The 26,072-nt window shown below is 32.8% G+C and overlaps 5 protein-coding genes across 7 annotated transcripts; 4 read left to right on the forward strand and 1 right to left on the reverse strand.

Moving 5' to 3' along the window:
• Positions 1-483: 483 nt before the first annotated feature.
• LOC122601673 (CASP-like protein 1) lies at positions 484-1,737 on the forward strand. The gene is made up of 3 exons (XM_043774413.1): positions 484-716; positions 1,276-1,408; positions 1,510-1,737. The coding sequence occupies exons 1-3, from the start codon at positions 484-486 to the stop codon at positions 1,735-1,737; spliced, it is 594 nt and encodes a 197-aa protein (XP_043630348.1).
• Positions 1,738-6,960: 5,223 nt separating this feature from the next.
• On the forward strand, positions 6,961-8,755 carry LOC122599074 (CASP-like protein 1). Its single transcript, XM_043771528.1, has 3 exons — positions 6,961-7,267; positions 7,498-7,627; positions 8,399-8,755. The coding sequence occupies exons 1-3, from the start codon at positions 7,035-7,037 to the stop codon at positions 8,624-8,626; spliced, it is 591 nt and encodes a 196-aa protein (XP_043627463.1). The 5' UTR covers positions 6,961-7,034; the 3' UTR covers positions 8,627-8,755.
• Positions 8,756-11,591: 2,836 nt separating this feature from the next.
• On the forward strand, positions 11,592-13,222 carry LOC122599076 (CASP-like protein 1). Its single transcript, XM_043771530.1, has 3 exons — positions 11,592-11,896; positions 12,008-12,134; positions 12,633-13,222. Exons 1-3 carry the CDS (start codon positions 11,622-11,624, stop codon positions 12,861-12,863), a joined length of 633 nt encoding a protein of 210 aa, XP_043627465.1. The 5' UTR covers positions 11,592-11,621; the 3' UTR covers positions 12,864-13,222.
• A 1,833-nt stretch (positions 13,223-15,055) lies between these two features.
• On the forward strand, positions 15,056-17,340 carry LOC122599072. The gene is made up of 4 exons (XM_043771524.1): positions 15,056-15,204; positions 15,320-15,511; positions 16,270-16,518; positions 16,875-17,340. Exons 1-4 carry the CDS (start codon positions 15,115-15,117, stop codon positions 17,157-17,159), a joined length of 816 nt encoding a protein of 271 aa, XP_043627459.1. The 5' UTR covers positions 15,056-15,114; the 3' UTR covers positions 17,160-17,340.
• Positions 17,341-19,172: 1,832 nt separating this feature from the next.
• LOC122599073 (E3 ubiquitin-protein ligase MIEL1-like) lies at positions 19,173-22,830 on the reverse strand. Of its 3 annotated transcripts, XM_043771526.1 has the most exons (13): positions 22,334-22,444; positions 22,156-22,246; positions 21,358-21,445; positions 21,200-21,256; positions 21,076-21,108; positions 20,914-20,991; positions 20,790-20,833; positions 20,655-20,695; positions 20,225-20,307; positions 20,050-20,141; positions 19,891-19,960; positions 19,757-19,798; positions 19,173-19,566 (listed from the first exon to the last, which is right to left on the reverse strand). In XM_043771526.1, exons 3-13 carry the CDS (start codon positions 21,418-21,420, stop codon positions 19,438-19,440), a joined length of 732 nt encoding a protein of 243 aa, XP_043627461.1. In that variant the 5' UTR covers positions 21,421-21,445; positions 22,156-22,246; positions 22,334-22,444; the 3' UTR covers positions 19,173-19,437. The 3 variants fall into 3 exon arrangements, with proteins under 3 accessions (XP_043627461.1, XP_043627460.1, XP_043627462.1); XM_043771525.1 differs by lacking the exons at positions 22,156-22,246; positions 22,334-22,444 and adding an exon at positions 22,632-22,830; XM_043771527.1 differs by lacking the exons at positions 22,156-22,246; positions 22,334-22,444 and adding an exon at positions 21,568-21,661.
• Between the last annotated feature and the right edge of the window lie 3,242 nt (positions 22,831-26,072).

A 26,072-nucleotide genomic window follows, 5' to 3' on the forward strand; every position in this document is an offset into this window, starting at 1 on the left:
TTCATTGGGTAACTTTCGTCAAATATTATATAATCCAATAAAAAATATTTAAGGCCAAATTTAAAATAAAAATAAACTTTAAAATTAAATGAAACGAATGAAGTACTTAATTAGAACTTATTTATTTCAAACTTTTGAAATTAAAATATTTCGAAGTTAGCTAAGTGCATATTATCAAACTAGCTAGCTACTTAGCTAGTACTCGTATTAATTAAGTTACGTAGCCAATGATAACACCACTTGGTTAATACATACATACAGTATGAAATATGGGATTATTGGACTAATTAGTGTGTGTCTATTTCAGCTAAGTCGTGTATGGATATCATAACATTATGCATGCTGCTGCTTTGCCAAATCTAATCAACATTAATCTACTATAAATATGCATTAGTTCTGTAATTAACGCCAAACCATACATTTAACATAAACATAAATTTCAAATTCCCTTTTATATATCCACATTCGGGCAACCCAACACCCATGGCATCCAGTGGCCGCACACTTGAGATCATGACTTCAATCGAAATCAGTGGTTGTAGTAGTAGTATGGGCTCGGGCCGTGTGGCTGATGTTGCCTTGAGGATCTTGCTGTTTGTGACCGCCTTGGTTGCAATAATCGTCATGGTCACTTCTGAAGAAACCAAACTGGTTTCATTGCTTCCAGGCGTGACAGTACGTGTTGTTACAAAATTTAGTTATTCCCCTGCGCTCATGTAAGTAATGCCTCAAGCCTCCCAAACTTGAACTCAATATTTTTGTTTTAGTTTGGTCACAAATCTATTATACGCCTCTAAGATGAAATGGGATTCCCTCAAGTTCTTCCAACTTGACTAGTCAAGTTCGAAGAATCTTGACCATTGACTGAAAATCAAGGGTCAAGATTCAATAATTATCATTGAAAATCAAGGATCTTGACCATTGTCCCCAAACAATATGAAATTTACTATGAATTTTTTAATTTTGCCTTTCTTGTATGTTTTCTCATCCATATTTAAATTTTGTCTTCTTTTTAGTTTTTTTCTAACACCGCTCATACTAGAGGTATTTGAGGTATTTGAGCTGGTCAACGACTGAGAGCTTGTGGGTTCAAATAAAATATGGTGTGTGAATGTTAACTGTTCTTGAAAAGTGTACCAATTATTGTATTATACATTTGCAAATTAGTGTGATTTTTTCTTGTGGACACTTACTTTTGTAGTTTTAACACCTTAATTGAAAGATTATTCGCTAATTAACACGGTTTAAAAGCAATAGTTATGATATATGGTGCAGAAACTTAGTAGTAGCGCTTTCAGTGGCTTGCTTGTATAGCGTAATCACTGGTGTATTGTCGGTTTTGGCGTTGATGAAGCCCGGAGGAGGGAACTTCACAAAGATGCAGTTTTATTTTGTTATACTTGATGCTGTGAGCTCTTTGAACCATACTTGATTAATTAATTTCTTTATTATTCCCAATAATATCGCGCTAAATAAATACTGTAATTACACATAATTGGTATGGCGCAGCTGCTATTAGGTATCGTGGCTGCAGCAATTGGTGCAGCAGGATCAGTCGGATACATTGCACTAAAAGGAGACTCTCATACCGGATGGAACAAGCTCTGCGACAAGGTCACTACTCCTTGTGTGCACTATGCAGCGTCGTTTATTATAGCGCTCATATCCTCCATAACGCTTCTACTACTCGTTTGGCTCTCTGTTTATATGTTTTCGAAGATGATTGCAAGGCGATAATTTGTTTAACATTGTCAATATCTTATAGATTAATTAAGATGTGTATTATCTTGCTCATATCCTTTAATTTGTCGATAAAAGATTATATTAGTAAAATTCCTCGGGGTTGTTTAAAATCATCGACTGTACTTGTGTTTGTATCTGTGGTTGTAATTATATTAGGAGAGAATCAAAGTTATAGTATACTTTCTAAAGTATTTTTTATATGAATTTACGTGTAATATTATTATTATATCTATTATCCATCTATCTATCTATAATATAACTAAAAGAGGGGTTGGGATACACTTAACACCCCTAATCCCTCTCCTTTAACCTAATCCTCCATCCTTATTAATCCTTTAATTTTTTAATATTAATCTAAATTAATTTACACTTTTTAGTTTTCCATCACCAATTTACACTTTAACCCCAATCTAAAACAATTAATTTACACTTTTTGTTTTTTCATCAACAATTTACATTTTAACCCAATTTAAAAATAATTAACTTATGTCTTTTTATTTTCCATCACCAATTTACACTTTAACCTAATTTAAAAATAATTAATTATACTTTTTGGTTTTCCATCAACAATATGTACTTAAAAATAATTAATTTACACTTTTTGGTTTTTCATCAACAATTTACATTTTAACCCAATTTAAAAATAATTAACTTATGTCTTTTTATTTTACATCACCAATTTACACTTTAACCTAATTTAAAAATAATTAATTATACTTTTTAGTTTTCCATCAACAATTTGTACTTAAAAATAATTAATTTACACTTTTTGGTTTTCCATCACCAATTTACAATTTCACCCAATTTAAAAATAATTAATTTACACTTTTCGGGTTTTATTGGTAATCTATAATATAACTCACGCACGACAAAAAAGAAGAAGTTACGATCAACTACAAAAGGTTTTTTCTTTCTATATACTTTACACACAATTAATCATTATTATTATTTTTTAATATTCAATTCTTATGTTATTGTTATTATTATTTCTTTTAATTTAATTTGTGGTTCGTTATGGTTTTTTCTTCAACAAAAAAAATATATGACCACATTAGTTCATCTTGAAGATATTAAGTCAACATATGTTAACCATCATTTACGACTCCGTGTTGTGCATGTATAGATTGTTTCGGAGTAGAACAACCCGAAAAAAATCAAAACGTTTGAGATGGTCTTTGTTGATGAATTGGTATGTATTTTTCAAATTTTATAGTTTACACTTTTAGAATATAAGAAACTGTAAATTTTTTATTTTAATAAAGTTGAAAAAAAAAGGTAAACTAGAATCAATATTTATATGGAGTTAATTTTCGTATGTTTCTTCTTTAGTTTTGTATTAATTAAGTTGTGATATATGACTTTACTAATCTAAATATTATATATTAAATTTTGCAGGGCCGTCTCCGAGAATGTTAAAAATGTTTTGGGCCCGAGGCAAGAATTAAAATTGGGCCCCTAAAATCCTGATTTTATCATGTCGTATATCCTCTCGTATTTAGAAGCGGAGCTAGAATTTTTCGTTCACGGGGTCGAGTGATGAAAATTATTGTATCACTATTGAAAGTTATATTTAGTATGTTAAAAACATAAAAAAAAAAAAAAAGAAAGAAAGGGTTAAATTAAACTGTTTTGAAAAACTAAAAGGTTGTAAATGAAAAATTAAAGCTAAATTCATCTATATAAATGAAATGGACCCACTTACGGCCACTATCGAATACATATCTAACTGATTTCCATCATTTATAAGTTTTCCATAGCTTCCTCTCCAAGTAGTATTCATATAAATCTCTCCAAGAATCTATCGTATACGGCCTTTCCCAGAAGAAAATTGGGCCGCTTACCTTTTTTGGGCCCAAGGCTTGCGCCTAGACTGCCTGTCCTCCCAGCCGGCTATGAAATTTTGTATTTATAACCTATATTAACTCTTTGGATTTACGATTATATAAATCTATAACCTTTTAGATATAAAGTCTAAAATTGCTATGGTAAGTTTCTGATTATTTTAATATATTGACTTTGATTATTTTGATATCGTTTTGAAAGTAGCTCATTAATGGTGTATACTTAAGATTTACGATTATATCTTTCTATAAGCTTTTAGATAAAAAGTCGAATTTTGCTATGAGTAAGATTATGATTATTTTCATATATGAACTATGATTATTTCGAATCTTATTTGAAACTAGCTTAATAATGGTGTAATTTTTTAGCCGTTGTATTCTATCAGGAGAAAATGCTACATATTGAGATGCTATTGAATGTTTTAGTATGATTATTTAGCATGGTGGAACAATTCATCATTTTAGTTTGTGTATGACAGATATACTTCGGATCTTATGAAAAGCATGATATCAATTTTAAATAATACCTTTAGATAAAACCCTTTGATCCACGTTATGTTTAGGATTTAGCACAACAGGAGATGACTTTACAAGGTTTTTGGCTCGACTTTTTTTTTTATCAACAATTTCTTTCCCTATCTTTCTTGCATTAGCCGATAAAATCATTTGATCGACGTTTGGAATGTCCTTGGATGACTTCCTTTTTTATTCTGAATAAATTTTCTAGATCTGTATGTAAAGATGTTATTCGATTCTTATGGTTAATTTGCTTGGGGTTTATTTTTTAAAATTGGATTAAATACATAGAAACACACTAATAGAATTTACTAGTTTTTTTCATGTGTTTTTTTTTGCTATTTGCAGGGCACTATCATACATGGATCGGTCAATGGCGAATGGACAAAAAATTTTAAGACTATTTTGACCGATGAAGTGTCTATTCAGCTAGCAAATTTCCAAGTTAATTTTGGTATATCTATTTAATATAATTGAATTGTGATTAAGTGGATTACAAAGACCCTATTAAATTAATACATGGTACTAGTACTATGAAAACTTGATATATCGATATTCCTTTATAATAACTATCCACTTTTCATTTTTAGAAAGTTTTAGAAAATGGTTATATGTAAAAGTATTAAATTACCTTTAATAAATACGCATTATGAAAAAAGTTTTTATAAATTACTAAATTTGGCTTTAATGAATTAATTTACACTATAAACCCATGCTAGTCTATGAATATATGTATCTTTCGAAATTGATGTTTCTTTTTCTGTTTTTTTCGAAATTGATGTTAAATTTGATGTTTGATTTTTATATTAAATTAATTACATTTTAATGTAATGGGCCTTATTTTATTACTATTATTTTTTCGAATTTAAATGTTATTTTGGTTTTTTCGTTGGGCAGACTTTTGTTGATTGGGCTAATTATTATAAGGAATGGGCCTTATAATGTACACCGTTAATGGTTTTGTTGAATTTAAGTGTTATTTTTGTTTTGTGACTTTGTAATCTGTGTCGTCTAGTTATTTACTAGAAATTTTTGTTTGATAAAATTTAATGATATTAAAAAATAAGACTTCTTGTTACTTTTTGAAAGTTACTTTTTTTAACGATTTTTTCGGACTCGAATAATTTTTGTTTGATAAAATTTAATGACATTAAAAAATAAGACGACTTGTTACTTTTTGAAAGTTACTTTTTTAACGATTTTTTCAGACTCGAATAGCTCGTCTACTTACTCGAACTGAGTAAACTAATCTAAACTCATAAAACTCTCTTTTACTGAGCTTATAAATGGGATCGTGATCCGTGAAGCTCGAACATCTTGCATTCTTGCTCGTTAATAGCTAAACGAACTATCGAACGACCAGAGCTTAATATTAAAGTATTAAGCTTCACTCGTGAGACTAATTGAGTAGTAATCATGTTTGTGTTCAACTTCAACTCGAGTTCAAAAACTCTGGAACCTGACTTAAATGAGTCGAAGTCAAGTATCTTGTTAAAAGCTCGATTTGTTTACATCCCATTCTAATACAAAGATTAAAAAAGAAAAAAAAATGATCATAAATTGAGTACATTAATTTGAACTAATTTATATTCAACACTTGAACCAAAGCTTGTATTTCCAAACACTTATCTAATATACCACATAGCAATAGCAATATCAAAATTTCATGCCAGTTTAAGACGCACGATCACTAATAATTAGAAGGTGCATATATATTGGTTTGCCACCAAGGCACCAACCATAACAAGCGAGGATCTTGTTGTATATATTTGACAGCCGCAGCTTACGATATGGCTTTCAATGGCACGACCCGGCCTTATCTATGATATGATTTTCTCAATTAAGTATCATATCATGATATATAATTCTTTATTATCAATATAATATTAGATAATATGTCAACATTATTGGTATGGAGGCTTACAACCACAATTAATTAATTATTTATTATACTTATATATATATAGGTCTCATCCATTCGTTATTATCGTAAGTGTTTTAATTTAACAAGCTATTGACGTGTGTGAACTAAATCTTAGTCAATCCCATAGAATAATGCTAAAACGTTAGCTTCGTATTTCATTCGTCTCGATCAACTGTGTATATATTATTTAAAATTAAGAAATGTATAGGATATGGAATTACAAAAAACAAGATACCGGTCAATCAAATATATCCTTGATTCGACCATTTGTTAAATTATAATTCGTTAACTCTCTATACAACCGTAATAATGATAACCCGGCCAAATGTTTATTTTTATTTAATTTTTTTTTTTTTTAAGGTTTAGAGCATACGGTATGCTCAAGGTGCGTCGCGTATTGGCATACAGCGTGGTTCTTCACGTTGTAGTGCTCGGTGTGGAACATTTTTATGGTGGGTTTTGTTCTTCATTCTTTAACGTAAGGAAAAATAATTAGATTTGGGTCGTATGTTTGGAATAGGTATAGGTATGATTGATAAAAGAGGGTAACATAATGTATGCCATGTATAGACTTATTTAGAACCTAATTTATAAATGCAACGTTAAAATCACTTTCTTGTTTTTTTGTTTTCAAAGAGTTATCAATTAATTAGTAGTTAATATCTGACACACTACAATGACATCCAATTGAATAGTATGTGAAGCTTAAACCACACACATAAGTGATAAAACTCAGGATTCTCAAAAACCCTCCAATAATCTACTACTAATTCAAACTATGAAAAAAAATTTAAAACTTTACCAATAATAATTCACCAATCCATTGGCAAAATCACTTTCTTATTAATTAATATCAATGTTAATTTTGATATGAAGTTGTGTTACCGTGCAAGATAATGAGTTGACCAGAATCTACTATAAATATATGCATTTTGTAGCTAACATCAAACTATACTATCACAAGAAAAAAAACTTATATTCACTGATATCATATCCAAATTCCGGTGGTCATGGCATCAGTTGATCACACCCAAGAGGCACCACTAAAGTCGGAAGGACCACCGCCGGAATACAAGACTGGTACCGGTCTATTAGCTGATGTGGTCTTAAGGGTGTTGCTATTTGCAACAGGCTTGGTTGCTGTCATTATAATGGTCACTTCTAAACAAACCAAACTGATTCCTTTTGCACCCGGTTTCCTAATATCTAGAGATGCAAAGTTCAATTACTCCCCAGCTTTCATGTAAATATCTATCAACTTAACTCGTATTATATGTGTTAATTTAGAGTTAATTACACTTTTGGTTCCTGTCGGTTCGTGCTCTTAAAATTTCTGGTTTCATTCCTACCTTTCATAAATTATTGTTTTGGTCCAAAAGTTTCCACTTCATCTACAGATTTGGTCCAAATCACTAACGGTTGTTAATGATCTTTTGGAGTACTACTGTTAACTAAACGTGTGTTATGATGCAGATATTTTGTGGCAGCACTCTCTGTGGCTACCTTATATAGCATCATCACTGGTGTGTTATCGGTTTTCGCATTGATAAGTTCCGGAGGAGTTTCTACTAAGATGCAATTTCATTTTGTGATGTTTGATGCTGTAAGTTAGTTCTTCATCTATACTCATTTCTTAAGCATGAACTCGATCTAGCTAGTACTCTTCATGCATACTAATTAAAGCTGATTATGTAGAGTAATTCTCACTATTACATCTTGAATTCTTGATCATAATCATGTATACTTTGATTAACTATCAAGGTATCAATTAATACATGTTTTTTATAAGAACAAAGTCCGATTATGTCTATACAGTTAAAGTTTTTTTATACATATTATAAACATTGTCAGCAAAATCCATTGCATTCTCCAACAAGTGTAACTAAACAAGCCGTAGATCGAGGAAGGATTCTGGTACTGATATATGTATGAGATATAATTTTTTACACCTTGACGGGTCGTCTTGGGGACTTATGGTCCAGGACGAGCCCAAAAAAGGCCTTTATATAAGCTAGGCGCTTATCTAAACTATTTTTTAAAAACAACAATTTTTGAAAGTTGCATGGATAAACATAGCAAACAATCATACAAATTTTTTATGGGAAGTGATCTGTACACCACATGATTTTTGACCATACACCACCAAATATGCTTTAGAGTGTTATACAGTACAACACTATATAGCATCTTTGGTGGTGTACGGTCAAAAACAGGTGGTGTACAGATCATCTCTTATTTTTTATTGGTCGCCCATTTCACCCCGTGCTTAGGCCGCCCCTGCCTTTTGCAGTAACAGATTTGACATTAATGCATAAATAAATTGTACACTAGACGAAAAGTGACACTTGAAAATTCATTTCTATGTATGGTGCAGCTGTTATTGGGTGTTGTGGCTGCGGCAACAGGTGCATCAGGAGGAGTAGGATATATAGGACTCAAAGGTAACTCTCATACCGGATGGACCAAGATATGTGATAGGTACCATACGTATTGTGTTCACTTTGGAGTGTCGATTTTTTTGTCACTCGTATCATCCATCGTGCTGCTATTGCTCGTCTGGCTCTCCGTGTACACGCTATCCAAGAAGATTGCAAGGCGATAGTTAATTTGACCAACGAATCTCACATCTACCGGTTTAAGTATACTATTCGTTTTTCCTGTATGAAACTCTATTTAATTTGTATATGTTTTTCTTTGTATTATTTGTCAAAATTGTATGGGTTGATTTGAACGATTATCTATTTAAAACTTAAAAAGAAAACATCAGTGGCCATAAATGTGAGGTAGTAAAATTTTAGAGGACGTAGCTACTACTCAGCTACTTTTAGTATATACTATATATACACTAGTATCGTTTATTTACCATTTATTTATATTAACTAATTAACGCAATTTATAAGAAAATATTATTATTTTCCCCCATAAAAAATCATGTAAGGAATTATATACTCAACTCGTCAAGAACAGTATAAGTTCATTAGGGTTTCATTGAAATAATATGGTGATAGAGGGAGTGGATGGGTTTATGTACACCCAACAATCCTCCTCTCAAACCCAAATTTTGCAATTGGGTCTCCCCTTTAACCATAGCCCATGATCCCACATTTTTCATAACACCGACATTTACCATTGGAGCACACCGTCTTTTTACCGGGGTTTTTTCGGTAAAAGGCAAACCGAGATCCACTAATACCGTTGAATCAGGTCTAACTGGGGAACCATCTACATAAACATTTAGTTGAACGTGGCTCTAATACCAATTGTAAAAATTATATTCCTAACTCATCAAACACAATATAAGTTCAATAGGGTTTTACACTAAAACTATATGCTGATAGAAATGACCCACAACCTTATATACACGTTTATTATTTTTCCATTGTGAAATATGGATTTACACCCAACCGATTCCTTTTGGAAGATAGAAAATGACTATATCTTCATCAACAAGACCTTGTCAAACAGACCACCAATTTCCAAAGGCTACTTCTAATGAGGGTGCCTTTAGATAATGCCTTAATTTAGATATTATTTGTCGTTAAAGTTTGTCCAAATCTAAAGATTTTTTAAGGGATGTCCTTACCTAAGGACATGTCATTACCTAATATATTTTTGTTTTTAGTTGGAGGTAAAAGGTATGTAAATATATTTTTATGGTTTGAGATAAAATTATAGGATTTGAAGAATTTATAAGGATGTATAAGGATTTGTAAGGAGGTATTTTACCGGCATCATATAGCTCATACGGGGTGAGTCGATGAGTATCCAATTGTGGTACCGGGGCTAGGGTTCCCCATTGCCTTTTTTTTAGCCTAAGACTAATAGATTCCCAAACATTTTATTACGTGGCCAAAATAGTGTCACTTTAATTTTTGATTTCTTCTAGTAATTTGTCTTTGTACGTCGTTTGTATACTAGCTAGCTTCTTGTTAGTTTCTATATTAATGAAATTTTGGATATATTAAAGAAAAGAAATCGTTGCCAAAATCAGAAGAAGACATGCTTTAAAAGATTTCTCATTGAAATTAAATTAGTGTCCACGATTGTGTTTTGTATAATCTATCTATGGAATAAAATGCTAAGCGGCATGCTGATTATTGTTGTATAAATATTAAAAAGTCCTCATTAAAAGTAATCTATTCTTATATATAAAACAAACTATTTTTTTTCTTTTTAAGTAATTCAGACTTTAAAATAACCATATTATCGCACTTATTTATCCACTAATTTAAACATTTTCACATAATATATATATCTATAATATCATTAATGAAATAATTTACAACATAGATTCTCCACTCTTAATTAAATAACCATAGTAACCTCATCTACATGAATTAATTTTACATTCACCGATGTCGTCCATCTCCTCTACCATTGTCGTCATCGCACACCGCCGTCGCCACCACTATGCATCACCGCCGTGTCACACAGGCATATACGCGTCTAGGTGGTTGTAATGATTTGTTAGCAAAAACTTTAGATATATTAGTTAATTCATGTTTCTTATTTTCCACTTGGTCTTAATTAGATCAAGTAGATACCTGGAGCCCCTAGCAATTGGAGAATTCTATTGATCCAAGACCTGTATGTAGACCTGGGCCTCTCTCACTTTCAGTTAAGGCCAGAAAGAATTATCTTACTTTTCTCTTTTGTCAGTCTTTGAAGTTTCCTTTCTAGGGCTTTTAGGTGGGAGAATGTTGGCTTAAAGACTAGAAATCAAATATCAATTTCCTTTGATTTTGGGCATTTACCTCTTTGAACGTGTGCGAGCCGTGTTATCTCACTTTTGGTTTATAGGGGTGCCTTCGGGTTACAAGATCTAACGTACTGTCAGCTTGGATGTCACATTGTCAGTGCTAGCTAAGGTTTGAACCACTAATTAACTAACTAACACGTCATTCTAAAATAAAAAAATAAAAAAATTCATGTTTCTTATTTATTTACTATAAAAATATTAAGTACTATTTATTAATATTAAAATTAGTATCAATATATTAGGAAAAGTAAGTTCTATATTGAACAGCTGCTTTTAGATCGGATGATATTTCACTTGAATGACGTCTCAATTTAGTTAGAGTCTAGAGATTTTTTTTCTCGCAGCAACCTCAAGTCCCTGAGGGTATCACATGGGGTAATGGTAACGAGTAGTGTAGTCTTTGAAACGTTGGGTTGAAGTCCGCATACTGTCCATTTAAACGTTACTTGAATTCTCAAGTCATTAAACAACTGACACAAAATAATTTTATATTGAACATCATGATGCCGAAATATTCACAAGTGTCTTTAAAAATTAGAAAGAATTTTCTTTTTGTCTTAAACTAACAACGTTACAGTATGATTATCTTGACTTTATATAGTTATATACCACAGAACGACTGAAAGTTAAGGTGATGGTAGTTAATAGGTTTAAAAAATAATTATTCGATGTATCAAAAAGCAAAAAAGAAATTAAATAGTTAAATAATACTAATATTGCACGAGATTACCATGCAAAAAGAAATTAATTAATTTAGTCTAGTATAAATATAATGACAATGTAGTATTCCCAATCGCACAAACACAACCTTCTCTTTGCTACTTACCATCCCGTGGCCATGGCATCCAGTACTGCTCCTCTACGTGCCGCGGTTGATATGGAGATACCTGTAAAAAGCTCTGCGCCACCACCCAGTCAGTACAAGGCTAGTAGTGGCGCAGATGGTGCCAGGAACCACGGGGTGGTTGATACGGCCTTGAGGGCCGTATTGTTTATCACAAGTGTGGCTGCAGTCGTTGTTATGCTGACTTCGAAACAAACCAAAATGGTACAAATTTCGCCTGGCATTTCAATACCATGGGATGCAAATTGGAAACATTCCTCAATTTACAAGTAACTTGTGATTTATTAAATTCATACCTATATATCTATGGTGTAAAAATGTCATAATCGATCAATAGTTAAACATTTTATCTCTAGCTTGTTGCTTGTCTTATGATTCAGATACTTTGTAGTAGCACTTTCCATATCAACCTTGTACAGCATCATCACTGGTTACTTATCATTTTTGGCACAGAAGAGAGGAGGATATTCGACGAAATTACAGCTTTATTTGGTGATACTAGATACTGTAAGCCCTTATTAACTACTTAAGATTAACTAAAACATCAAATTAAAATTGAAGAAATTTGAGCTTCTGATTGATTAAATAATGATAAGAGCAATTGTTGTTTATCAGTATTTTTAAGATGAAGAGTATTATTAAATAGTTTAGGTGACTTAAGATAAAATTTAACGGTGGACTTTTGATATGAAATTAAAAGTATGTGTTTTATTTTATTTAATATTTACCTACGATAAAATAAGATCCATAATATAAGTAGGTTAGTGATTTAGCAAAGAGTAAGAAAGTTGCAAGTATATTACTATATTCTTAACTTTTCATAAACAAACACAAGCTTTTAGATCGTTTCAAAAATCACTCAAAACAGTTGTTTTAACTGCTAAAAAAAACATATTTGTCTAGTAGGGCATCTATATATATGTTTGTACTAGCGCGCAAATTATGTACAATTGTGTCAAAATAATGCATGCGTGCAGTAATAATCTTTGTTATACGCACGTGCAGCTACAGGCGGCTAGTGTATCCGCAGCGTTTGGAGCTGGACAAGCGCTAGCATACTTAGGACTCAAAGGGAGCCATCAATCTGGATGGAAGAAGATATGCAACAAGTATTGGTCCTTTTGTCATCATGTACAAATCTCTATGATTTTGTCAGGCATGGCCAGCATAGCACTTATATTGCTCATTTGGCTCTCCTTTTACACTCTTACAAAGAAGATCATGACTAGGCGATAGTTAATTTGGCCGACGTACAATGAATGATGTACGTACTATGAATATACGTATATAAATAAACATTTTATTTAATAACACGGCCGCCTCAGTAATGTTTATAGGTTAGCTAGGCGGCCGTCTAAAACCTTCACGTACGTGTCAAAGAGGATTCCGGTGGTGGTGATAGATGGTGAGTTGTTTTTTTTTATTTGGAATATTTGAAGTTAAAAGTAGGTGATGATGAAATTGTGACTTGTAAGAAGAAAATTTTAAGGAAGAAATGGTGTAGTCCTTATTAATGGACGTACTGTGGACACATAATTCGGTAATTGTATGTAGCTGGGTCTTACACTGCCAAGTATACATTTCCATTTGCAGAACAGTTGTACTTGAATATCTAAATTTATTATTGTATCATATCGTATTGAAGTGAACCTAGATCCGATTTAATGTAAGTGGTACTAAAAAGAAATCTTAAAGAGGCAAAATTGAAAAATTTATGAAAAGTAAATCCAATACATGTGACTATGGTCACGCTTAGGGCCAGCAAAAAATTAAACCGGCCAATATATATATATATATATATATATGGACAATCAAATAAGAATATGGTGAGAACACTTAAAAATTACATTTTGATGCATTATAAGACTATCTCCAATGTTAAGGATGCCCTTTGAGCCGCCACATCATATTTTTACATATCCTTATACATCCTTACAAATCCTTCAAATCTTATAATTTTATCTTCAATCATACAAATATTCTTACATATCTTTTTACCTCCACTAAAAAACAAAAATATATTAGGTAAGGACAAGTAAGGGCATCCTTCAAAAAATCTTTAGTATTGGACAAGTTTCAACGGCGAAGGATATCCAAGGGCACCTAAGGGCTCCCCCATTGGAGATAGCCTAAGTCCATAAAACTAACATAGTGTAAACTAATTATCATTATTTTAGTGTTTAACAACACATTGGTCTATCAAAATTTAAAAAAATCATGTTTTTTATTTTGTGTATCCATCTTTATTCATCAAAATGATGCATCCAATAAAAAAACGTGATTTTTTTTTACGGATCAATGTATTGTTAAACACTTGATAATTAGTTATGCACTAGTTTTATACACTTTTAATGCATCAAAATGATGTTTTCAAATGCTCTCACCGTTTTTATTCTAAGAGTAAAAATTGTTCGATATAAGAATCGACATAGAATGGTGCTAATGGTTGAGCATAGAATAACGAGCTAAGGTGATAAATGATTGACCTAGGATATGTATTTTTCAAAATTACAGAAAAGATTGATGTAAAATTTGAATAACTTTCTTCATATAACATTTCATTTAAAGGTCATTTATTTTATTTTATTATTTTTTTTTTTTGAACAGCAATAGTGATTGAACTCAGCGGCATGCCTATTCATCGTCCGGTAGAGATCGACCACGTGACCAGCACAGTCAATCCAAAGGTATGACTAGCGGTGGAAGTCTCACTACCGTTCTGGAGGAAACCAGCTAAATGCTAGAGAAAACCTACATGCCCCACCACATTGGCAAGGACTTCCTAATATGCCTTTCAAAGGTTTTGAACTTGTGACCAACACTTAGCTGAAAGACATAATGAACACTAACTTTTTACAAAAACGTGAATAATTTTTATGAAAACGTGAATAATTAAAATACTATAAAAAACTTTTTTATATGGAATCAGGTCCTTTGTGACGCAGATCATATCTTGTACAATGCAAAACCCTTTTGTCGAAGTCAGTGAACCGTTTTCACTTTTACCATATTTCATTAACTCATTTTCCAATTATAAGCAGACGAACTTGCTATTCACATTTCAACTTATTTTACCAGATAAAAAGACATACGACATTACAATTCTATACTCAAATGACCAAACAACGTACAACTACTTTGTAGCTAAATTACCAATTTATCACACTAATTAATTATGCGTTGGTTGGTATAAAGGCCTTGGTTTATAAAACCTTATACTATTAATAAAGTATATCAATATTGACAATACATCGTGTTAACTGTTAAATTTGACCAGTTTTTTTTTTTTACTTTACATAAAATTTTAATTTTTAAATGATAAGTTGACCCTTGGTGGGGTTACGTGTGCTTTTCTTAAAATTTTAACACCTCCACGCAATCACACCAGAAATTTAGCTCAAACACATGAGCACCCCCCTTTTCCATCTTCATCATCCGTTTCCAAAAAAAAAAAAAAAATAGTCATTTTCATTTCATTTCTAAAAACATGAAGAACAACAATAATAATAATAATAATCTGTCAATACAAAACTCTGTTCCTAGCGATATTGCTTTCAAAATCGCTTCTTTGCTTCAGGTTTCTTTCCAATAAACGTTTTATTTGTATATATTTATTTATGTTTATTATGAATTAATGGATATTGGGTTGTGATTATTTTTTAATTGGGTATTATAAATTGATTGGCTTTTAGGAAATGGAGATATGTGCATTGGGAAGCTGTAGTAGGTTTTGGCGGGAGCTATGTGGGTCGGATCATATATGGGCGGGTCTATGTAAACATAGATGGCCTGCCCTGTTTGTTGATCAACAACATCTTTGTTTTGATGTTCCTCAATTTAATCCACATCATCTGCAGCAACTCCATTTGGACTCCAATTTGAAGGTCTTTCTCTATATCTATACATAATATATGTATTTATACCTTGTTTAACTTCTTATGTATATGTATATCGCTATATGTATATATGGTTGTTTGCTCCAGTGGAAAATTATTTTTTTGTTGGAGTTTGCAGTAACGCCGTTGAAAATTATTTTAGGGGATGGTTATTTTCATGTATAGCATGTTAAAAGTAAATTCCTTTTTTGTTATTAGTCTATTTGTTAGTTATTAGTCTATATGTTAGGTAATTCATGACATATCGTCCGTGTAGTAAGTGAGTGAACGAATAGCTTCATAGCAAATTAATCATTTTACTTGTTCAAATGCACAAAAAACCACAAGATGCTTATGATTATGCTTATTACATGGGCCTACAGATGAAGGCTGCACAGACTCATAGGTTCGAAACTTGTCAAAGGCAAGTGGAGAAACTATATTTTGTGATCCATGTGTGAGAATGGTGACTTACCAAGCATGAGTTCTATGCAATTTGCGCTACCATGACGATACATGAGACCAAAGTGTTCCCACTCATTTACCCCTTTTTTATGCTTGTGTTGTAGTTTCACTTGGAAAAACCATTGTAGATTTTCTTGAAAGCGTCCAGACAAGCATACTTTTGGTATTTTTAGCAAATATAACACAATTACGAAAGTAATTTACTCGATGATTGTAGTTTCATAATGCTTGTATTGTTCTTTTTCAGAGTTTTGTTTATGATCTTCTTCATCTCCCTTTGTTTGTTTAACATGTGATTGTAGGGGTGGAGGGGATTTTATGTCAATAAGCATCATGAGATGGCTAGCAAAGCAGATGCCGTTATTGCGTTTTTGGAACAATGCATATCCTCGGAATCAATTGAGGTCAATCATTATTTGGTTGCAATGCAAAACATGAAGTCTATGCAGTTTGGATTCAGAGACGTCGTGTTGTTCTTTTTTAAAGAAAATCTTCATGTGCTGCTTAATTTGGCTGGTCTGCACTACTGTATTGCATGGCTTGGAGTGCCTGTAAGTGAACAATATTAATCTCTAGTTATCTACTCTTGTCCCATTAGTTAAGTTTATGGATATATGTGATACTGGTGTTGTTTATATGTACGTTAGTTTCTTTACAGTTTTAGAGAAAAACTTTACCTTGCAGTTTTGGCATCTTGAACAACACACTCATTTGAACTTGAACAACACACTCATTTGCAGGTCAACCCAGACCTGCACGAATAACACCCATTTGAACTTGTTTTAAACCATTAACTAATTCGCCCAAACTGCTGATATTGGCTCATTTTATATACACAAATAGAACCGCATATGTCCTTGTATCGGGTATTTTCTCATTTACATGTGGCTTATGGAATTGCTTGCAGGCTGAGCATGTGATGGAAGCTCTATATAGTAGCAAGATTTCTTATCGGCAAGTATGTGTCCAATGGTGGAAGCTTGGGCGGTGGTTACATGGGTTTAGGCTGCGTGATGAGTCTATCTCAAGAAGAACATCCCTAAGAGATCTCGCAATGACAAAAGAACAAGAAGTTCTTGGTGTGCTTTATCGCGGTGCAATTCATGAGGTGATTCGTGTTCAGATTTCAGCTGCTAAACCTGTTACTTCTCCGTGGTCATGCCAAAGCCGAACCGCAGAAACATCAGGTTAAAAAAGATTTCTATGTGTGGTTATCCGTCTGTGTGTATGTATAATTGTATATAATCCATTATGTGCATAATCGTTCAAAAATATATCTAGCAATCGTAAATGTTGTAACTTACAATAACAACATATGACACTGTGTACATTGATTTGCCTGAATGGATGTATATATTCTGGTTGATCATGTATATCTTGGTGCCTCAAACCTCATAATCAGAAACAATGTGTAATTACTTGGCCTAATTGCCTTATTGGAACCAAATGTTTTCTTGGTTTGTTACCACTGGTGGAAAGGTGTGTGTATGTATTGTGATTTATCGACTGTATAAGAAAAGAAATAGCACAGGGATATGAAGGAGTTAGGGTTTTATAGCACTTGTTCGATAACAATTGTGTAAGTGTAGCTATCTGAGATACAAGATGTATTTTACTAGTTCTGAAAACTCACCCTTATACAAGTAGAGAAAAAAAAAAAAAGTGTCATTGTAATACATTATACATGTTGAGACCAGTAGACCACCCAACTATTCAATTTCTTTCAAACCCCTCATAAGAAAACTACTTTATAGGCTGCCCAAATATGTATCCAGTTTTGTATATATTTAATCCGGATATTATAATTATAATATATCTTTGGTTGGTTGGTTTGTTTGTTTGTTTGTTTTTTTTAATTATTTTGGTGATCTTTCTCTAGATGGTTTTATTATCTGGTGGGAGAACTACACATGTGCGTCTGTCTATTAGGAAGGTTTTGTCATGTTCATATGTATCCAAATTAGTATCATGAATCTTTTATTAGTATGGCACTATGGCTATGGCGTCTTTCAGACCCATTTGGGGTGGATCCCAGCTGACGAAAATGATATATTCATGGTAAATTATCAAAATATTGCAGATCAGAGAGAGAATATAAACACCATCCAGATATGATGTCAGACAGGACTCAGGAGAATAAAGAAGGATAAAGGGTTGTGTAATGGGCCAAAACTGGTCAAAACCGAACCAGTTATTATTTATTAGCAAGGGTCAAGTGGGTTGGGTCAGGTCGTTCATATATAGATGTGGCATTTTTGAGCCATGTCGGACTGATTTGGGTTGTGTCTTATCTTTAATAGGTCAAAACGGGTAAATAGAGAATAGATGGGCCCAAATAAACTGCTTAGAAGAAATGAGTTGAACACGTCATACTAATGAAATACCCGACAGAAAAAGTCGAATGATTCGAACAGGTTACAAAAAGACCAAGCAGGTTAACGTCGAGCGAAGTGTATCATGAGTGCACAAATGAAATGACCACAAAATTGAAATGACCACAAAATTCTTTATGGTCAGCTTTTTATCGAGAAAAAAATGAAATGACCACAAAATTCTTTATGGTCAGCCTAACCCGTAATAACTTATTTCTACTCATTATCCAATCTGTCCGTTTTGCTTCCTCTATAAAAAGAACTCTAATATGCACTTTAGAATAGTTGAACTTGTCATTTATACTTGAATTGATCTGTTAGACTCAGTTTAGAAGTTGGTGGGTTAACTCTATTATTCCATAGCATCCGTCTTTGAGTAAGTCCAATTACAATTCACTTGGTGAAATTTTTAGCCATTTGAAATGTTTCCAGCTTAGGTAAACATTTTAGTTCTGAATGTTATGCGTTTGACGCGTTCAAGGGCCAGGCATGCACTATACCATCTAAGTTCGGCTCGATTTGTTTATCAATGTTGCACAAATGTAGAACCCATAAGCTCCGAATAGGTCACATAAAGATTAACTTTGAGGCATGTGGTCTATTATTATCAAATTTAATTCTACAGCAATGCAAAACTATAGGCTCGAGGAACCAATAGGTAGGTTGTTGGTCTGGCGGTTGTTACAGTGACATGAAGCTCTTAGTTGTGGCTTATGTCTCGTTAGGGACAAATGTGTGATAACAGTGCGCGAATATTTGTATATATTATTCTAATATATAGGCTTAAGGATTTATGCATTGGTAATACTGACATAGTTGTAAAAACCAAGATATAAAGACAACACAGAAGACATAAAATTGTTCTACAATAGTAATAGTTTACAACGAAACCAAGTGATGATTTAGTAACGATGACTTCAATCCACACTAGTGTTAGGAAGAAATGGCAGAAAATAATGTTCTAAAGGCACTCCAAAAACCCGTGTCCAACGTCAAAATGATAATATAATGTTCAAATTTCACACATATAACAGTAATATATTAGATATACGAATCAAACCCGGCAGAAGATATACGAAATGACAACCAACAGTTTGGTCATTCTTGGGGTAGAGCCGGAGGAGAAATGGTTCGGGTGTTATAAGATCTGCAATGGCGGCATTTATGTCCTAATATGTGGAAGAAAACTTCCGTAGTGTCATTGCAGTCGTTACAAAGTATCCAGACCTGCAAAATACAGTAATTATTAGTAAAGGTGGTAGTTTCAAACCATATAATTAAAAATGGGTTTATCTGGGTTGTGATGAAAGGAAAATGGGTCAAACATACTGAAGACGTCGTTGAATGTATTTCTAACCAAACGAACTTAAAGAAATGAAAGACTGCAAAAACTTTTATAAATATCACTGATTTATACCTTCTTGTGTCTGTAATCATATGGCATCATAGTAGCTTCAATCTGCAATATAATAAGTACGGATCAAAATTAATCAAATAACCAAAATGAACAAGATTCATAACATGGAAAAAAGTGTCAATTTGATAGACCACCTCTTCATCTATCAGCTTCCACGCTGCTGACATATCCATCACTGATTTAGTGCATATGGGACAGCTGAATCTGTTTAAAATACGGTACAAGTTAACAGGACATGCAAAGAATCGAATATCAACAACGTCGTTTATGACATTAGTCATATGAATACTTACTTATCTCGCTTTATCATCTCATTGTAACATTCACGGTGCATCGTGTGCCCACATTTCATGACAGCGGTGTCTTTCATCGAGTCAAATAGATACTGTGAACAAACCAGTAGCAATGAAGTTTCCGGATATTCACAAAAGGCAAAGAGCATTAAAGCCATAGAGAAAAGAGACAAACCTCATAACATATGGGGCAATGATGCCTCATTGAATTTTCAACACATGAATGGTTATCACGTAATCCGATAGAATAGCAAGATCCTGTGAATTCAAAGTTGAGAAACGGGCCAATCAACTAAATTTGAAGTTAAAATATTGGCTAGAAAAGAATTGGCTTTTTAAATTTTTAACTTATAAACAGGTCAGACTCATGTAATTTCTAATGCCTAACGGGTCAAACAGATAACTTACGCATTGGATAAGAAAGATGGGTCAAATGGGTCCTAAGTCTCCCAAAGTGTATTTTTTGTACATAAAACCTCCTAAATAATCTTATTAAAAGATTCTGGATAAAAATTGTTTTGGAACAACTGGGCCAACTCATTTTAGTAGAAGACATTTTACCAGTACTTCCAAAAAAAGTATGATAATCATCTGTCTATGCATACCACATTTTTTGCAGTGGAAGAAGTTCTCAAGGCCCCCAACTCTGAACATAAAAAGATGTTGTAAATGATATGACGCGTTGAACAATCTAAAGAACGAAGAAGAAATAAATACAATCTTGCTTTAAGTCCACTAACCTGCAGATACCACAATCGTCACAATGGAACAGACCCTTGCTGATCTGCATTACGACAATCAAAGTCAGTGAAACCAAACCATACGCGTAAAATATACAAGATATATATTTTCCTGGCTTTATACATCATCGTCGTAGAACTTGCAGATTTCACAAAAGTATTCCCCCATATTGACCCCACAGTTTGTGCAGGTACGCGCAACCTAGATTATAAAGAAGATTATTCAGGGCATTTAAACAAGCAATCATTTTAGATCGATTCAATGGAAGTATATATGTGTATATACCGGCTGCTCTGTGTCACAAACTGAACAAATCACCTGCAACAAGCATTAAGTTTTCAGTTAATTATTCGGTTTAACATCTACACAACTGGAAAACTGATGAAATAATTGCGGGTTGGAAACATACCTGCTCCACATCAAATCGTACAAGTTCATGGTGATCGTACCAGTTTTTCAACAAATTCTGAACACGTAAACAGAAAAGATCAAAAAACAAATACATACAGACCGAAAAAAATTTGCAACAAGAAACTAAATCACATGGGAAAAAGAAAGTAGTTTTACCGTGGCATCATTGTGACAATGTCTACAATCATAGATCTCGTTGCAGCAAGGAGCTCGAATCATACATCTTCTTCTATAGTGCTTGCATCTGATACGTATCCACCAAAAAACATCAGAAACAGTCACACAGAATCGCGACATATGAATAATGATAGTACTTATACCAAAACTACGACTAATAAACACTTTGGCATTAATCCATGAACTTACTAAAGTCAAGATCATCCATCATCGCGTCCATTAAGCACATGCTTAGGACATACATCATTTTTCCATACAATGTCCATAGATCGGCTTAGATCTTGTTAAGAAGCTAATTAATTAAGTATTTGTGAGAAGTGTGTTAATCAACTTCATAAGTATTCTAAATCATATTATTTCTCACATATATATGTAGCTTATTAGTCGATCTTGATGAGTTGATTGTACATGCATATAATGCATAATCATGATCAAAGTTATAACTTTGTAGAACTAGTTGTCTAGTGCAAATTATTTTTATTACTAATATATAATACAGCCTGAATTGGAATTCTTTAAAGTTGAAATGACTAAAGTTGGTAAAGTTAGAACCGATTAAAACTCTTCGAAAATATCTATGGGTCCACCAACAAATAAAAATAAGGACCCGTTATTTTGCTCGATCGCTTACTAACTTAGAGAAACTGAATTGAGATCGAGATGCCAACTTCAAAGGATCCAATCCAACAGCCCAAATATATGTAAAAAGAGTTGTTCAAAGTACAAACTATAACTTCGATCTATTCAAATATTCCATAACCAACTCAAAACATAAACCTGACGATATTATAAAAGTTTAGATCATTTGCTCGCAACAGGGATCTAGTGTTTTAACCGGGTCCGCCAGAGAGTCCCTCATGCTCAATACCTTATAGGAAAAAAATTTCCCAATTAAGCTGTGTAAAGGCACAACATTCAATTAAGATAAAACTTTGTCCCTCGGCAAGACTCGAACCTGATTCTTGCATCCACCGAGAGACTTGTGTGACATACTTTCTACAATTGAGTTATTGGTTCGTTGGTAAAGATGGTATTATCACTAATCCATTATGGATCTCTTGTCGATCTAGATCTTACATATAAACACATATACATATGCATACATAGCACATCACCAAAACAAGTAAAATATAGAGAATATACATATATAGCTAGAATATATAGGATATAGCACATCATCAAACAAATAAGTTAGAAATAATATAGAGAAATAAATTAATATTCCTATATACTCGTATAAAAAATAATAATACCCGTAACCCATCTTCCCAAAATCCAAACGTTCTTCATTGGTGCCTTCCATGGAGGCTGAAAGGGGAGATGGGAATATTGAGCTAGAGAGGGCACAAAAACACTTTCCTGATCTGGAAAGAAAATAGATATGTTTAGATATATGATCATATATAGGACACAAGTCTCAATGGGCTTTATTTATGTGTGTGTGTATATATAGTAATAAAATATACAAGTATAAAATATGATGCATGGATTGCCCATAATGGTGGCAAGTAATATGGTGTAGGGAATAGTGGATAAGGAGAGTGTGCCGCCGAATAACTAACCAATAGGATCTCATCCTTAAATCAACGGTTGAGTAGCTTGTGGTCATGCTTTTGTAACTTTCCTAAAAGAAATATAAGTTATGGGTCCGTTTCTATAGTTCATGTCTTAATTATATATATATATATTGTTGCTATAGCATAGAAAAAATAATATGTTTATCTTTTCATCTTTGACCATTCAAATTAATTGTTAAATAAATCTTAACCCTTCAAATTAATAGTCAACTTTAAATATTTTATAAATGGGAACTCTTTTATATATTTAATGCAGTCTCTTAATTATGATTACTTCTTATTATTTAAGTTATAGCTAATTATATAAACTGTTGACTTGAAGTTTGAATTGAAGTACCAACCGAAGCTTTGTCTAATATAATCCATATTTCAAATTCTTAATTTAATTATCACCATCCATAGTTTGTTCAGTTACAGAGTTTTAATGAAATCAATGTGCATTTTATCAATTGAATTTATATATAAACAAAATGCATATCTCGACATTTACCGGGCATTTGTAGATAAAGTTTATTTAAAATAAATAATGATGTAGCTTGAAATAAAAACATAGATACATGAAATTTAACTTGAAACAAATAGCCACTAACTAATTTGTGGGTTGATTTTCGACATTGTTTGGCTAAAAGTAGAAGCAAATGTGTGTACGATAACATTCATGGCATAATCAATTTCCCGAATGTCTTTGTAGCCCATTAGGGCAAACCAGATTTACTAAAGTACATATAAGTTTTTCTAAGAACGGCCAAAAAAAAAATCGACATGGAAATCTCAAACAAAACCTATACGGGTAAATAACTTTATATAAACATATAATTATCTTTAGAACATCCAAAAAAAATCAACTTGGAAATCTCAAACAAAGTGTGCCAACCTGTCAAGCGAAATCCAACCACCACCCCCCCCCCCCCCCCCCCCCAAAAAAAATAATAAAATAAAATCGGATAGGTTAGTTAAATTGGTTGTTGGATTGATTACATGTCATATGGGTTTGTAGGTTGACGCGTCTTGGTGAGTTAATCTCAAGTCATATGGGTTGGCAATTAGCATTGTTGATTTCAAGTCAAATAGGTTTGTGAGTTGTCGGATGAAATGAGTTGGTGAGTCGACCTAATAAAAAGTTTTATATATATTTAAATATTTTTAGGTTGACGGGTTAAGCTATTAACCCAAAAGGTCAACCCGATCCAGACCAAAAACAATCAGTTGGCGGGTTACCGGGTCGAGATTTTCCAACCCTAACCCAGTTTTCCGTGTCAGTTTCAAGTCGAATTTCGGGCGAGCATTGACAAACTTTTTTTTTAGAACGGCATTCTATTCTACCCCTACTCTTAAATACACGTATGCCTGGAAACCAAGACTCTCGAAAAACCCTATTAATCCACCCTCACAAATGTGAAAAGTGAGACTCGAACCCATGTGGATCCTCACAAGACAAACTTAATATATAGCAAACGCACTCTATGTATGTTATATCAAAAAGTATACAAGATTTAAGACTTTATCATAACATTATTCTCAATTTCATATTAAACTTAATTTTGAGTAAAAAGCTTTTAAGTTTACTTGGTAACTCGGTCACCGACCAGGTATTTATCTAGTTAGTTAAGGTGCATGTTGCGATTCTAGCTAATAGTTTGTTCTAACTTTCCTAATGTTTTATCTTGCTTTGAACGTTCTAAAAATATGGTGAAACCATTATATAGTATGTGGATGGAAATATAAGGCTGTTAGAGGCTACCCAATGGTCATGACTTATCTCTCAAGGACTAATCTCTGTCAGCGTCATATCAGCAAAAAGCACTTCAAGGACTAATCCCCCCAAAATGCACATAATACACTCATCCCTTAAGTACTAGTCTTGTATCCATCAATTATTTAATTCTACCCCCAAACTTTACACTTTTAACCATCTATAATAATAATAATAATAATACAAAGTATATTTATTTAGAGAATAAAAAGAAGGTTATTTTTAGGGTTATTTTTAAATAAACATAAAAGTTTAAGGTAGAAACTGAAAAATTAAAAAAAGAAAAAAAAAGACGAAAGTTGAAAAAAAAAAAAAAACGCACCTACCTGGCTACCCTTCTTCTTCTTCCTCTTCGAGCATTACCGGCCGCCGGAAAAAATGGCTCCTGTGATGGTTGTTTTTTCTCTTTTTACAGATGCCACACACACATATGTATTTATAAACATATATATATATATATATATATATATATATAGGAAAGAAAAATGAAAAAAAGAAAAGAAACGTGAAGTAACTCGTCCCTGGAGGAACGAAACCAAAGGACGACTAGAGCGAACGAGCCAGGGATGAGTCCCACCCAATAATGGTGTGGACTCATCTGAGGCAGGCGGACAAGCTCCGAAACGAGCCCATTGGGCACCCTCTTAGATACTTAAGCTTAGGTGTAAAACACTCACATATTGTTTTTTTAATCCATAAAAATTATGAGGGCCATGTGATATAATTAAAATTCAACAAATATTAAAGAATTAGTATGTGAGGGTTCCACACCTAAACTTAGGTGTCGTACAACCTTATATTCACTTTTCCCATATACTATACGAGCCTACGACTATATATGTATGAAATGTGATCTCAAGGTATTCATTCGAAACATAGTTTAGTATGAAAATAAAAGACAAAGTCATTATATTTATCGTATCTCTAACAAAGACACACTAATCATAAGGTCTGACTAAGTTCAACTACGTACATTATGAGTTTTAAATAATCAGTTAACTTTAATAACAACATCCTGCAGTCAGAATTAAAGCTAAAGTAATAAACTTAATTAATCACCTTGGCATGAAGCTTGTTGGTTGATTTGGAAAGCGTGAAATGACTGAATTGTCTCACACAAAATAGCTTTCCATTTGTGGGCTAGCTAGTTCAATATGCTCGAAAATCAATTAGCTTTACCGGTCCACATGGCGGTGTAGTTTCAATTTATAACTTGAATTTCCTTTCTTTCTTCTCATCAAAATATATTGTAATTTTGTTAGCTTCTAGCTACGATTAATAGTAATAATGCTTAATTTGTCGTTCAAAGAAAAAAAAGTGAACTTCGTTTACGATCCGAGGGGCATATGTGCGGTTCAAAAAGT

This window comes from Erigeron canadensis, chromosome 5 (assembly GCF_010389155.1).
Source record: "Erigeron canadensis isolate Cc75 chromosome 5, C_canadensis_v1, whole genome shotgun sequence".
NCBI lineage: Eukaryota > Viridiplantae > Streptophyta > Magnoliopsida > Asterales > Asteraceae > Erigeron > Erigeron canadensis.

Coding starts and splice junctions, on each gene's coding strand:
- LOC122601673 (XM_043774413.1), top strand. CDS start 484: ATGGCATCCAGTGGCCGCACACTTGAGATCATGACTTCAATCGAAATC. Junction 717..1,275: donor AGTTATTCCCCTGCGCTCAT/GTAAGTAATGCC, acceptor TATATGGTGCAG/AAACTTAGTAGTAGCGCTTT. Junction 1,409..1,509: donor ATTTTGTTATACTTGATGCT/GTGAGCTCTTTG, acceptor GGTATGGCGCAG/CTGCTATTAGGTATCGTGGC.
- LOC122599074 (XM_043771528.1), top strand. CDS start 7,035: ATGGCATCAGTTGATCACACCCAAGAGGCACCACTAAAGTCGGAAGGA. Junction 7,268..7,497: donor AATTACTCCCCAGCTTTCAT/GTAAATATCTAT, acceptor GTTATGATGCAG/ATATTTTGTGGCAGCACTCT. Junction 7,628..8,398: donor ATTTTGTGATGTTTGATGCT/GTAAGTTAGTTC, acceptor TGTATGGTGCAG/CTGTTATTGGGTGTTGTGGC.
- LOC122599076 (XM_043771530.1), top strand. CDS start 11,622: ATGGCATCCAGTACTGCTCCTCTACGTGCCGCGGTTGATATGGAGATA. Junction 11,897..12,007: donor AAACATTCCTCAATTTACAA/GTAACTTGTGAT, acceptor CTTATGATTCAG/ATACTTTGTAGTAGCACTTT. Junction 12,135..12,632: donor ATTTGGTGATACTAGATACT/GTAAGCCCTTAT, acceptor ACGCACGTGCAG/CTACAGGCGGCTAGTGTATC.
- LOC122599072 (XM_043771524.1), top strand. CDS start 15,115: ATGAAGAACAACAATAATAATAATAATAATCTGTCAATACAAAACTCT. Junction 15,205..15,319: donor AAATCGCTTCTTTGCTTCAG/GTTTCTTTCCAA, acceptor ATTGGCTTTTAG/GAAATGGAGATATGTGCATT. Junction 15,512..16,269: donor ATTTGGACTCCAATTTGAAG/GTCTTTCTCTAT, acceptor ATGTGATTGTAG/GGGTGGAGGGGATTTTATGT.
- LOC122599073 (XM_043771525.1), bottom strand. CDS start 22,681: ATGGAAGGCACCAATGAAGAACGTTTGGATTTTGGGAAGATGGGTTAC. Junction 20,992..21,075: donor TTTGTGACACAGAGCAGCCG/GTATATACACAT, acceptor TTTATAATCTAG/GTTGCGCGTACCTGCACAAA. Junction 19,961..20,049: donor GAGATGATAAAGCGAGATAA/GTAAGTATTCAT, acceptor TATTTTAAACAG/ATTCAGCTGTCCCATATGCA.